This window comes from Myripristis murdjan, chromosome 3, assembly GCF_902150065.1.
Source record: "Myripristis murdjan chromosome 3, fMyrMur1.1, whole genome shotgun sequence".
NCBI classification, from domain to species: Eukaryota; Metazoa; Chordata; class Actinopteri; order Holocentriformes; family Holocentridae; genus Myripristis; species Myripristis murdjan.
In genome coordinates, this window is record NC_043982.1 from 3,206,040 (window position 1) to 3,221,036 (window position 14,997).

Genomic DNA, 14,997 nt, shown 5'->3' on the forward strand with positions numbered 1-14,997 from the left:
TTTTTTTAAATTCTTTTTTTGTGTCCTACTTGTTCCTTGCATTGTGTTTAGCCACTAACTGGATTGGACTGCGTAAACTGGAGGAGCTGGACGTGTCTGATAACTGTTTGAGCAGTCTGCCAACGGCCGTGATGCACTGTTTCAAATCCCTGAGCTTCCTCAATGTCTGCAGGAACAGACTCACCACTTTCCCCGACCCCTGGGCTTGTCCACTGGTGAGGATATAGACCGATACATTAAGTGATAATGCAGAAAGTATAAATTTGTGTTTTACTTTTATTTGGCATAGACTAGCCAGTCACTGTTGTCCACTTGTGATGTAATAGACATGATGCAGCTTGTTAAATGACTTTTCTGGTGTAGAATTGATCAGTATTACACTGCTGTGGGAGGTTCTTAATTTGAGTTATTCAGTTTTGTTTTTTTTTTTTTATTTGTTTGTTTGTTTTTGCCATGAAAATGATCAAAGTTACATATATTTAAGATAAGCACAAAATTTTGGTAAATGTCCTTTAATGGACTGGTGACATCTCCACCGTATTTCTGCTTTCTAATGGCAGTTTTTCATCATAAATATCAGTATCTGCCTTGTAAAAGCCGTATCAGTCAAGGAATGATTGAGAGAGAGGCTGCAGTGTGTAGTGAGATGATCTGAACCTGTAACACACTTTGTCCTCCGCTGCAGAAACAATGCAAGGCTTCTTCCAATGAGATTGAGAGTCTTCCCAACACCATTAGCATCTTCTGGAGGACACAGCTGCTGGAAGTGGACTTCTCTGAGAACAAGCTGAAGGAGCTGCCTTCGTATATATTTGAGCTGGAGGTAGTTATGATTATAGGATTATGCTGATGACTAAGTTCTTGTAAGGAGAATTAAACCTTTCATTATGATAGCTGCTTCAAACTGCAGTGCTATGACAAATTTAAATCCATGAATTCATTTAAAATAATTTAATTAAAACACTAGAAATAATTTACAATTAAACTATAAATGACTATATTTCAATTAGTTGAATTTTAACAGCTGTATGAGTAAAAACAATATCAGTCATTGCAGCTGGAGACAAATTCTGGTCAGGTCCTGAGAGGCAGTTCATAGTCTCAAACCGCACAGATAAACACATGTACACTCGCATAACAGTATATAAAGCACTCACACTCAAATTTCTGTAATCTCTTAAAACACCTCAAGAGGGCACTGCTGCAATGCTACACAGGACATGTTGGTCAGTGACTTTGCCCTCTCGTTCTACAGGCTTTATTTTAAAAGAGCCAGATGTGGTACTGATACTCAGTTTACCACCCAATAAGTGATAAGAACACAAACACCAATATCATCCACATGCACTCACAGCGAACACTCAGCATTACCCTTATTGACTTCTATCTAACTATCTATTTATCTATCTATCTATCTGTGTGTATGTATGTATATTTACACACTTTATATCATAGTTTGTATAAATTAGATCAAACTCATACACCAAACTACCAGGCTTGTCCACATGGAATGTGACTTTCCACTTAGCTGCATTGGTGCAATCAGTTCACATTGTCCTAGATGACTCAACATAGTTTAGGTTCAAGAGCTAAAGAGCTGTGGAGCCAACAATCTACCAGAGACACGAGGATAATTATGGAGTCTGTTTCTTAACAGCTAAATTGACTAATAGACCAGTTACTGAAAACTCTGAAAACATAACTGTCATATCTCTGTCCTTCTATGGTCCTCCCTGCCAGGCTCTGGTCTGCTTGAGACTGTGTGGGAATCAGATTGCGACTCTCCCAGCCCCAAATAAGTGGAAATGCTCCCAGCTCAGGACCCTTGACCTTTCCAAGAACCAGTTGGGGAAGTAAGTGCATGCTTATATATCTATACTGTAGCTCTGCTGAAGCTCCACAACCAGCCCATTCACCACAGTGTTCAGTCAGACCTAATCTATTAAACCAGAAAAGATCTGAGCCTCAGCAGCTTGGGAGACAGTGTATAAAACGGTCTGTAATTCCTAAACAGTTAATGCCATATTTTTGTCCAACTCCTTAAATTAAAGCTGATCTCATCTTCAATCACGTCTTGATTACTCCATTTCAAATCCACTGTGGTGGTGTACAAGGGCAAAATGATGAATATTGTGTCACTGTCCAAAGACTTATGGACCTAACAGTATAATGACTTTGTCACATTATGTAATAGGTCAGTTTTGTTCATGATTCATGTCATGGTTAGACTGGTTTGGTGATATATCTTGCTCATACTGTTCTTTTATTAAAAATCAGGCATGACCTGGCCTGTATCTGTGTTGGAAACCTGATCAGTAATATACGTCTTTTCAGTTGGAGACCCTTAACCTGATTCTGATATCCAAACATCTAATATGAATTCCACACTATGCGTGACTATGTTACTATTATTTTTATAACTGCCTTAACCCATGCATCAAAGGCTTAACATCTCTCCACAAATGTTGCTTTTCAAATTTAAAATGCAGATATGATTATTGAGTGCACACAGACAGTAGTTTTGCTCAAATTACTTTTTCTGAGAGTATCTTTGCAGTTATCAACATCGTGAAACATCTAGTAACTTAGAGAGTTTTGGTTCTTTGATGGTCCAAAAGCTGTTTCAGAGGCCTTTCCATGCTTATAACAATAAAATTCAGAAGCAAACACTGAATACTTGTAATTTTTAAAATATTTTTGGGGAAATTTAAATAGTCATCTGAAAGATTTTTCAATATTGTCACAAAAGACAAAAAATATTGGCATCAGTATCAGGCTCTGAAAGCCTTTGCTGGTTGAATCTCTTAGTTTCCACAGGTGTTAAAGATTCTGGGTGTGACAGTTTGATTACATGAAGGTGCCCCTTTGTTTCAACAAAGCAGTGTTTGTTGGTGGCACATGATGGATTAAACACGAGGTGATGAGCTGCATTCTCATGTGATTAGCAACATGATCTGTTTGGCCTTTTTGTGAGTGTGTTCACCTTATCTGTGTTCAGCAACTTTTATAGTTAATTGATGTTATCATTGATGCGATTGAGAACTCATGAATGAATTTTGAATGAACCTGAAAGTAGAATTTTTGTCCATATAGACCCATATGGATTTCCTTTATTATTAGGTACAGACATGATGTGCAGCAAAGATGGGATTTGGCATCTGCATAGTCTCTGTCAGAGGCTTTGAATAAGAAATAACCCGAGAAAGGCTAAAGTGGATTAGAGGGGTCTAAGAGGAGGATGTCAAGCAGTCAGTGCTAGAGGGAAAATCTTATTTTCACCACCCTTTCCTCATGGGACTTTTGTACATTTTAGAAGTGAGGAGGTGACCAAATCCAAGAGGCTGGCCTTCCTCACTACATGGAACCGGAGAGACCCAGACCCAGGTAGCCACACCTGATACTGCTTTGGATACGCAGAGACACTGCATGTGCTCAGCACTGAGTCTGACTGTGCAGCAGACCTTTTTCACAGCAGCCGTTTCAAAATGAAACAGCAGATAGACACAAGTGTATCTAAGTGAAACTAACAAGTGAAACTAATTAAGCTTTTTAATTGTGTAATTAATGTTTTACTAAGTTTCTGGTCTTTTTTTATTGCTAATAGATTTTATTGATGTCATTTTCTGTCTTTTTCTGGGCATTTTCTGGTGACTTTTCTCTAAATTCCTGTTACTTTTTAATTCGTTTCTTGCTAATTTACTAATGATCTTTCTCCCGTGTTTTTGGAAAAAAAAAAGTGAATTTGCTCAGGTTTAAAAGGTTTAAAAATCAATTTATATCCAGTTAGTGTTTTCCACCTCTGATATGCTTATAATGCAGTTTATTTGAACATGTTAATAAAATTATTTTTTTTTAGCAGTATTTTGCATGAAAATGGTTCTGATGGAAAATATTCAATAGAGGCATAAAATATTGACCTCAGTCCAGAAAATAATCGAATTGTATTGACCTTGAAAATACTATTTTGGTAAAACTCCAGTGTCCAGTGTTCCACAGGCTCATCTGTGGTGCACTGCTACAATATTGGCATAAAATAAAAAGTTGGTCAGTGTCCAGAAATTGATTTAAATTCATCTCAATCGCCGTGCCTTATGCATGAATCACATCATGTCTGTTATTTGACGATGCTTTGATCAGAGAGCAGCGTTGCTCTCGTAGTGGCAGAGCATCCTGTTGTGAAAATGAAACTCAAAATTCTACAGTTTGCTTCAAACTCAAGTTGGTAGCTATTGGACACACAGTGACGTCCTTGAGTAAATGGTCAACCCGTGGGAAAACACTGATGTCCGTAATCCAGTTTTTATGCCATAATGAACTGTATCTGTTGGATGTCACTTACTCTGTGTGTGCTTGTGTGTCTGTACATTTGTTACTCTCGGCACGGCTCTCTCTTGGCAGTGTGTCCTATTGAGTTTCCCATGGTTCTTCGGGATTCACTGGAAGTGCTTCTCTTGAACGACAACCAGCTGGAGTGCGTTCCCCAGTCGGTGTGTGGTCTGCTCAACCTCACCGAGCTCTATCTGTCCAAGTGAGTCCCGCTGACCACCTCCCTCTCCCTTTGGATCCCTCCCTTCCTCACGCTGAACATTGTGTGACTGGAAACTAGTGATTAGTGAACATCGATTGATTTTTCAGGGGTGATCCGATTATTAGTAATCAAGGACACCAATAAGTTATATTTAGGGCTCGATATTCACTTGTAGTAAATTTGAAAATTACAGTGTGAGAATTTACAGTGTTAGATATGGCAGCACCAGTAATATGCATTTAATTCACATTATTGTGCAAAAAATACATGAAAATTACCAGAAACGTAAGGGGAACAAAAAACAAGACAAGAAAATTATATTACCGCTTGTTAAAATTAGTGATGTCCCGATTCGATCGTGTGATTGAAAATCGGGGCCGATCACATGATTTTCACCTGATCAGGATTGGGTGGAAATGATCAGAATTTTATTTATTTTTTTTTTTTTGGTAGTGTAACGCCACGCTGTAAACATTACACATTTTATGGCAAGCGGGGAGTAGGCCTAATATTCAGGCAACATTAGTCGTGGTGATACCTGTAGTAGGCTAACACAGGGCAAACATGTGGCTGGTGCCTCGGGACAGCGAAAATGTCTGCGAAAGTGTTTGCCAAGATAGCTGAATTTATCATGTTGGATGATTTTATTTTACAGATATCTTTTAGTGTTTTTATTTAAGACAAGATATTTATTTAAATTGTATTTGTTTATATGGTTATTTTGTGCTGCACCACTAAGCCATAAATAGATTTTGTTTTGTTTACTTGGTTTGAACCAATACTAAATAACAGAACTTGTGATAAAAGAGCCATATAAAAAGGTATCATGTTGGATTCTGTCGTTTAAATTTAAAAAAAAAAAAAAAAAAATTCCTTAAGGGACAACTTGGATGTGTTTTTTTTTTTTTTTTTTTCCTTAATGCATTGCCTAAGTATCGGATTAGACTCGGTACTGGCAGATACTCTAAATGAAATGACTTGGACTCAGACTCGGGGGCAAAAAAATGTGATCGGGACATCCCTAGGTAAAATGATATATATAAAGGTCAGAACAGTGATGTTGGATCAGATTTCATGTGTTCAAATGCTTGTGAAAGCCTTTTCATTCACCAGCATTTAAATCGAGTAAACCTGAAACAAAGATTGTGTCCCATCTGTCCTTAAGGCAGGTATGTGAGGGCAACACGCTACAATTTAGTGTTTTAGTCTTTCTGTCAGACTAACCCTAACCCTCACAAATCTACTGAAAAGAGAAATGAAAATTGTAACCGTATTATTGGAAATGTTTGTCCGCTCACTTTTATTCTGCAATCTTTGACTGAGTGGTTTTAATATCGCCCATCATGTAAATCCAAATGATGACACCAGTTATTGAGAAAAATTGGGCCTTCATATTCAGCGGGGACTGATAATGGGTCATGACCTACTATTGATAGTTATAGCAATAGTTGTGTTACGGGTTTTGGTTGTTATTGTGTCTCCATTTTTATTATGAATCTCTCATTACTGTTTTGACACTGCTTCAACATGTTGACAGTGTTGATCTTGCTGAATAAAAGACTAAATATAGATATACCAATAGCGGGAACCCATGTGGGCTGGTTCAAGTTGAGATTTCTCGAAACAGATGCAGACGAGCTGGTATTGCGTGGACCTTCCGAGCAGCTGTATCCAGCTGGTATATACAAGGCACAACTAGGTCAGCTCTCACAAACTCCCTGTCACAGAGATTGAAACGTTCAGGAAGTCCATGGATGCACACTGGTGCGGTGCTGCCAAGAAGGGATTTGTCCCCATCGCTGACACACACACACACACACACACACACACACACACACACACACACACACACACACACAGACAGTATCTGAGCGGTTGGAGTTTTGTAGGGATTGGCACCAAACATGAGGTCCTTTTTTTAAGGAAGTTCCAGGGTCCTTAGGAAAGTGATGAATACTATAATTTCACTGTAATTCAATAGAATATAGTCATTTAAAAAATATAAAAAATATTTTAAAAAATATAAAAAATTATTAGTATTAGTATTCAATATTTTCATTTGTTTTAGAATACATTCAATAAGACAATAAGCACATGCAAAAATTAGAAAATCATGGAGAAGTTCATTTTTTCTGTAATTTAATTCAATTTCCTTTATTCTAGATTCATTACACATAAAGTGAAACATTCCGAACCTTTTTTGTTTTAATTTTGATGATTACAGCTTACAGTTCATGAAAATCGAAAATCCAGTATTTCAAAATATTAGAATATTACATAAGACCAATGAAAAAGGATTTATAATACAGAAACATGAACGTGAAAAAAGTGTTTATTTATGAGCATGGAGGTGATCAGCCTGTGGTTCTGCTGAGGTTTTCTGGAACTGTTGTGTGTATTTGGAGGCGATTGATGTGAAAACTCTTGAGAATTCTTACTGTTTCTTCTCAGTTGGAAAAAGAGATCTGAAACTTCAGCTCACATTCTGTATGATTGAACTTGTTGCAAGTACTTGATTCTACCACATTTGATTGATGCTGTCTCCCATACTATGAACACAGTAATCCTGGTATCCGAGAGCTTCCACCAGAGCTCGGCCAGCTCTCCAACCTGTGGCAGCTGGACATTGAAGACCTGAATATCACCAATGTCCCTCCAGAGGTCAGGAAAGAAGGTACTGTCTAAACGCCCTTTAAAACCTGTGTTTGTAGATTTCTCTAGTGTCTTAATATGTGGCAAAAATCCAGGACTGATAAGGATGCCTCGCTAAACAACTCTGTAGATGCTATATGTCGTTTTGACAGAGGGATTTATTTACATTTTCAGGGCCTGCTACTACACATACAGCTCTTGGAATTATTCTATCTCATTTAATAACAAATCAAAAGATGCAGTGCATTGCATTGCAGTTTGCAAACTGGTTGGGTAGGCAGAGAAGGACTGAAACTGGGGGATGGTCGCATGTTAACGCTACTAAAGGAGTAGTAACATGGAAGGGGCGCAAGGCAGTAATTTCGCCTAGGGCGGCAACATAGGCAGAACCGCCACTGTGCACACCTCACAATCCTGGATTAGTTGCATGGCAATGACGATAATAAGAGAGAAGTGAGAAAGAAGAGAGAAACAAACACACAAAATAACACAAAAAGCACACACACACACACTCACACAAAGACAGAATGTGTCCTAAAGTACAACTGCATAAATGGCGTACATGAATACACTATCCTGCACACCTTACATTCATGACTTCCATGCTATGGCAACAGAATAAACAAAATGACACAAACAAGGAATACAGTCAACAGAAAAGGATGAAAAGAGGATGGGGGTTGGGGTGGTGGTAGAGAAGTGTGGGCCCACTAATCCAAGGTGTAGTTTGCATCAAATTCATTGGAGTAATAGTCTAAAAAGGGATGCCAAGTTTTTTTTAAAACCTTTTCAAAGAGCCCTGAACTGTGCATCTGATTTCTCTCCAGTTTGAGAGCTGTCATTATGTCACTGACCCAGCGTCAATGAGATGGACGGGTAGGGGATTTCCAGCTAAAGAGAATAAGCCGGTGGGCAGTAGTGTTGAAAATGCCATTAGATCTGATTGGTGTCTGGATATCCCGCTGTTGCTAGGGGCAACCTCAGATGTTGCGATAATAGGATCAGGGACAACTTTTTATTTATTTATTTATTTATTTATTTATTTTTTACCTATGTTGGAGAATGCGTTAAACATCTCTGAACAAAATGTGTACAGTTGTGGGTATGTCAAAAACATACGGCCTCGAGTAGTAGGGGGCCTGATGGCATCTGGTGCACTCTGGCTCTGAACCAGGGTATATCTGGGCTCGTGTGGCTTTTTTGTTGTTGTTGTTGTTGTTGATGTTGATGTTGTATACTCCTTTTGAATTGTAAAGTGTTTTGAGACCATGTCGCATGGTGATTCTACACTTTAAATAAAGATTAAATTAAATTTTTAAAAAAATTACAGACATGCAGGTGGTTAAGTACCTTGAACTGTAACAATCCGTGCCTGCTCAGAAATTATTTAACGTGACTTTGGTTAAATGTCATCTGACCTAAATTTGCTCCTCTTCTCAGCTGGCAGTGTGGTGATGTTGTGGGGAAAAAAATCTTTTTGCAAGCAGATTTAACCATCACTGATTAGTCTGTCGTTGTCTGGATGGTGCACTTGCCTACTGTTGTTCTCAAGACAGTTTTCTGTTTCAGTCTTAAGTTTTGTTAGAAGATTTCCCTCCAGTCACTATGTGTCACACCAGAATTTGATTTGGGTAAACGGTGAATCTACAGCATCTCACTTAGTAGAGATGGAACAATTTGTTGCAGCACCTCTTTGTCATATAGACTCATCAGATGGGTGTATTTTGACATATACTTCTTGGCTAGTGCAGGTTTATGTCATAATGGCTGTCCTTCAGAAATGCAATCTTCAAACATCCTCAAAAATACATGAAAAATACGTGACTGATTCTTGGGAATTTGGATAAAACAGGTTTTAATTTTGAAAAAAAAAAGTGCTTTAAATTACAAAATCTGAAGGTATATCATTATAGGCCAAGGTCTTGGCTGTTCAGCAGTGTACCGGTGCAACCTCCTCATTTTGCATTTTTTTCATAAAATAGGTATTTCCAGTTATTAGGCTACTTTGTTTTTGTCAACACCGTCACCGTAATGTTTTTTTTTTATTTGAAAAACATATTTTTGTATTAAAGAGACTAATACTTTAATAACTCAACAGCAGCAAAGACATATTGTAAGCATATTCATTTAAAACCAATATAACTGCCTCTGACGGTGGTGACACTAATCTGACGGTGGTGACAGTCGCCTCATTAAAACATACATTTCCAAAATTTATACCACTCAAGTCAATGGCTTCTTGCTTAACAACTTTATTTAACTATTGGGTACAAAAAATAACAATCCTGAGCTCTGTTATAAGCATTTTTCAGACTTCAGTCATCACCGTCACACAGAAAACCTGACGGTGGTGACGTCTGACGGTGGTGACAAAAACCTGCTCTTTCACATGATAAGCATGAGTTGTTCACATTAGCCAGCTTGTTTTCGCCCTGTTGCTACCTACATCAGACCTCTTCTTAAAAAGTATACATTTATGCCATAATCTAATTTAATATTTTTTATACAGAAGTGACGGTGTTGACAATTTATGGTTGTGACAGTAGCAGTGTCCAAAAATATGAAGAGATTTAAGAGAAAATAAAAAACTTCCAGGAGCCTGAGCGGTCTTGAAACATGCTGTAGAGCTGAAAGTTTGAAAAGGGCTCCTCAGGAATCTAATTGACCTTGTAGTTTTTTTATTATTATTTTTTAAATATATATCTGACGGTGGTGATGAATATCTGGGACACATTTTGAGTAACCACAAAATAATAGTAAATATTGTTCAAAACTCATCGTTTGTAGTTTTTAATACATATTATGATGTACTCTTTCATGTGGTAAAGATATTATTCAATGAAATTATTACTTTTTGTTGTTTTAATCAAGTTGAAATGATTATCTCCTATCCGAGGACAACTGGTTTTGTAGGCCATGGGCCAACATATGATCATTAAATTAATACAAATTAAAAATAAACCTATAAAAGAACCTTACAAATGTGCAAATGACCCCCTGATTATGCCCTTGATTCTTTTTATTCATTAAAATGTTGTAAATTTCCAGCAGAAATAGCATTTTTCTTAGTGGGACGTGATTTATCGAAATTCTCAAGAATCAGTGATGTGATGTCACTGGTTTCCCAGGTCCTGCTTCTGTCATGGCCTTCCTACGGGCTCATCTTCGAAAGGCAGAGGCCTGCAAGCTGCTGAAAATGCTTGTGATTGGTCCACCGAGGCAGGGGAAGACAGCCCTCTTGGAGGCTTTGCAGACCGGCAAGACTTCCCCCTTCACCATTACAGAGCACAGCATCTCCACCTCTACCTGGGAACTGGACAAACCCAACGGAGGCAAAAACAACGTGAGGCAAAGCACCAGCAACACAACACTGTAGATCCAGCACACAACACTTGCAGCACATAGTTTGGAAAGGGTTTGGATGCACTCAAATGATGAAAAGGATTCTACTTTTGAAGCTCTGCTGTCTTTTAAATCCAATTAATTATGGTACCAGATCACAGGACTGGTTTGTTTAGTTTAACAAGCTGCTGGTTTTCTGGTGAGAAGGACTGCAGAGCACTTTGAAATTCCAGTTTCATTTAAAGCAATGATACCTCATATTTTCCATGATGCTTGTGATTGCTCTGTGTAACTTATGGCCCTGTGTGCTACTGGAATGTACGTCTGAATTGTATTGTGTAAGTTATTCATACAATAATGTTTTTCATCTCTCCATCTCAATGAGGCTACTTGATTCGATAAAGGAAAAAAAACAGAAAGAACCACTGAATCATATAAACATGTGGTTTAAAAGATGTCACCTTCCTGGCAAAGCCTGACTCATACTGCACAGTAGAGTATTTCCTATCCAGTGTGAGCCAGAGAGAGAAAGAGCCCTTTAACGCCTTCAGACAGACTGTCTCGCCAGTAGTGAGACATGCAGCCCCAGAAACCTTTTAATGCTTCTACATTTCACTGCCTTACTTAGAGTGGCACACTGCACTGTCAGTGTTCCCATATGCTTGTCAACGTGTGTCAGTCTGAGTGGAGAAAAGGGGGGGTTCGGTAGCAGATGTGTTCCTTACACAGTAGTTATTGTAAAAGATTTAATAATACAAATGATAATAATGCAAAGAAATTCCAAAGCATCTCTCTCTTGTGGAAAAATGTCCAAGTGTTTATTTCTGACAGTGTTGCTGCTTGCTTGGATACCTGCTTTCTTTGATGATGTCCCATCGGTGTGCTTTGTGTGTGTGTGTGTGTGTGTGTGTGTGTGTGTGTGTGTGTGTGTGTGTGTGTGTGTGTGTGTGTGTGTTGCAAGTCATTCTGGAGTCCCTGTAGCAGCTGTTCATGTAATAACTGATGAATAACATAATAACTTGCCAAAACGTAATAAAATGTCCCTCTAAATGGGCTGACAAACTTTATAAAATGGTTAATGTTAATAAAATTCCTTTATAACTGTTTCATATTATGTTAACATTTAGACTTCATAAGGGGTGCAACACAGTTTAAACTATAAAACAGTAATAATGACTAATAATTTGACAGCTCATAACAAAAAGGACAATCTAATGACCAGGGTTGTTGCATTATTAAACAATATTATTGAAAAACACTTAAGTTTTTAAGGATACTAAAAGTATCCTTAAAAACTGTATATTGTTTTGCTCTGTAATCTATAGGATTTATGTCTGTTGTTTGGTTACATGAATTGATAACAGAAATCCTTGTAAGAATACATATTTCGCTCACTTTTAAAACTAATGAAAACCTTTATTTTTACAAGCTTTGCTTCTTTATAAATGCAAACATGATGGTTGAGTTGCTTTTTTAACATTATGAAGGGCAATATCCAAACAGATGGCAGCTTTTGAATATTTTCAGAGGAGAGAATCACCTTGGATTTTTTTGACTCTTGTCCCACCACATATTTAGATTTCAACCCCTCTTTGAGTTTACGCTGACTGAGATCTTACCTTGTGTGCAAACAGAGAGACACGGTGCAGTTCAACGTGTGGGACATCGGCGGTCCAGCGAGCATGTCGACAGTAAACCAGTGTTTCTTCACCGATAAGGCCCTGTACGTGGTGGTCTGGAATTTGGCTCTGGGAGAGGAAGCTGTGGCCAACCTGCAGACATGGCTGCTAAACATAGAGGTGATCCTTAACACCAGCACGCAACACATGGATTTCATCACATATAGCTTGGTGAAGTGGGAATCCCTCCAGTGGATCTGTTGAGAGCCTTGTTACAGCTGGTTAGAGAAAGATGGAACAAACTCCCACTTTATTTAATAAGTCACATATTGTATTTATTTATGTATGGACATTGTTAAGCACATTGAACGTATTAGTGGAGATCCTCAACTGTTATAAGTTGCACTTGTCTGCTTTGTGTTGCTGTCTGTCCAGATATTTGTTTTGTATACACTGATGCTTTTACACAAATGAAGTTATTAACATAAAGTCGTTTTGACTTTGACTGTTGACTTGATATCCACAGTGAAAATGAACCCTTTTCTAAAAGAACTATCTTTTTGCGATGACCTTAATTAATCTGCCTCCTGGCTGGTTCTCCTCTCTCATCTCAGCAGCCGGTAGATTTTACTAGAGACCACACTGTAGAAAACTATGGTGGATTGAAAGCACTGAATTTATATAAGTACTTTGCATTTTATCATTTGCAATATATCCATCATTGGACCGATACAAAATCTTCATGGCTTGACAAAGAACTCCCTATCCAAGATATTGCATTCATAGAGAAAATGATTGAAACCCATGACTGCCTCAAGAACAACACAATAAACACAACTCCAAGGCTGGGTTGCAGCAACAAGAATTCACTTTAAGACCAGATCATATCCTGGTTTACCATTAAATCCTGTTGCGCCAAACTTTGAAACTGGTTTCAAAGAACTGGTTTCAATTAGATTTAAACTTCTGTTTGAAACTCATTTTAGTTTTTACTCCAATCCTAGATTACATTTAATCCTGTTGCACTATGATCCACTTTTAACTTTAAATTACAAGAAAACTATATGTATACAGTGGTCCCTCGTTTATCGCGGGAGTTACGTTCTAAAAATAACCCGCAATAGGCAAAATCCGCGAAGTGGTAAGCTTTATTTTTACAATAATTACTACTGCTTCAGTTGCTCATTTCATCTCTGGTTGGAAGTGAGGGACCCAGATCTCATCCACGGTCATGAAAAAATTCTTGGAATCTGGGAGATACCCAGCTTGGTGGCAATGTCATGCTCAGTTACCCGTCAATTTGCCATATCATGAATCTTACAGTGCAGTGACTGGCCTTCTTAAATGGGGTTCGTCTTCCAGGCTCTTCCTGCCATGATTAAACTAATCAGCCCACTTTTTTACCTGATGTTTCTCCTGTAGTATGGCCACCATGTCCTTGTGGACATTTTCGTGTGTTAAGCCAAGAAGGTTTGAGCCTTTGACACTGAGGTAGAGATGACTGCATGATTGCTGATGTTTGCCATTTTCTTAGGAACTGCTGACTTTCAAGGTTTAATTATTCGTAACATTAATTGATTTTGTGTAATTATTCAACAATTTGAACTGGATACACATTCAAAGCAAACTGTGTAAAGCATATTTCTTTCTAACTTATGCCACAAACTTATCAGTTCCCCGTCATACAGCAGTCTTTCATCCGTTGGCAAAACAGATTCAATGAAACATTCTCTATGATCTGCAACTCAACGATTGAACTAATACAAGACAGGGTTCTATATAGGAGTTGCCTCACTACCCACAGCGCGTACCATACGGGCATCACAGATTGCAACACTTGTACACACTGCCCAACTACCATAGATGGTTACTTCCATGTATTCTGGCATTGTGCTCCAATTACGTCCTCCTGGTTGGAGGTTATGAGAGCTCAGCATACTCAACCTCAGCATCCTTCTCTCTCCCCTTCCACTCTATTAGGGGATCAAATTGATAATATCTATCAGGGGATATTATTTCACTCTATTACGGGACCTCTCTGCATTTGCAGTATCACAACAGCTGAAATCATTCATCCTAGTTGCTTTAACCACGGCCAAGAAAATCATTCTACTTTAACTAGTCAGACAGAATAAAGTAATCAGTCAGTCACTGACTCAGTTTATTAACAAATCAGTTAAACCTGGAAAAAGGGAAAATTAAACACCAACATTTTAACTTTCCAGAACACCAGGTGTCCATTTCTGTAGTTCATTCAGAGCTGATTTTTCTTAAGATGATCACTGTACCGATGATCGCTACAGCTCACAGTTATGCCCCCCTTCTTACCCTTCCCGCTATATGTAATGTCCTGTTTCAGTTTGTTATTGTATTGTTGTCATTTTTGTTCTGCAGGCAATGTAAAGTTTGGTTTCATTCTGTTCTGTAATGTGTATAGTTTGGCACCTCATTTTTATATTTCAGAAAAAAGAGACCCTGGATGGAGCTGTAGTCGTCCCAGTCAGCCAGTATGAGGGGTGTGACATGGTGACTCAGAGTTGTCACCATTTGCCAAAAAAGTCACGCTTGTATTTCCAGTGGGAAGGGAGGAGTGATATGATTTACAGGAAAATCAGTTGGTCGTGTGACCGCATGAACCAACCAGTCTAAAGGGAGGCATCATGACGTGGAAGATGTTGAAACTGGCATGGCTTTTCATTACCACATTGAAATACTTCATTGAAAACTAATTACCTTAGCTATAACATTTTCTAATGTCTACCCTGCCAACTGATTTGTGGGCTTGTCTAGATAAGTTTTTAGTTTACAGCGTTGATCTTGCCAGAATTTAATTCCTTCCAAAACTAACCATGCCAA

At 38.2% G+C, this 14,997-nt stretch overlaps 1 protein-coding gene across 3 annotated transcripts in view; it reads left to right on the forward strand.

The window, feature by feature from the left end:
- lrrk1 (leucine-rich repeat kinase 1) overlaps window positions 1-14,997 on the forward strand; it is a 93,130-nt gene that overhangs the window by 29,438 nt on the left and 48,695 nt on the right. For all 3 annotated transcript variants that reach the window (XM_030045751.1, XM_030045768.1, XM_030045759.1), the window contains 8 exons: window positions 52-215; window positions 686-823; window positions 1,741-1,853; window positions 3,314-3,384; window positions 4,399-4,528; window positions 7,090-7,202; window positions 10,309-10,523; window positions 12,157-12,321. In XM_030045751.1, coding sequence (XP_029901611.1) covers window positions 52-215; window positions 686-823; window positions 1,741-1,853; window positions 3,314-3,384; window positions 4,399-4,528; window positions 7,090-7,202; window positions 10,309-10,523; window positions 12,157-12,321 — 1,109 coding nt within the window. The remainder of the gene's footprint in view (window positions 1-51; window positions 216-685; window positions 824-1,740; window positions 1,854-3,313; window positions 3,385-4,398; window positions 4,529-7,089; window positions 7,203-10,308; window positions 10,524-12,156; window positions 12,322-14,997) is intronic.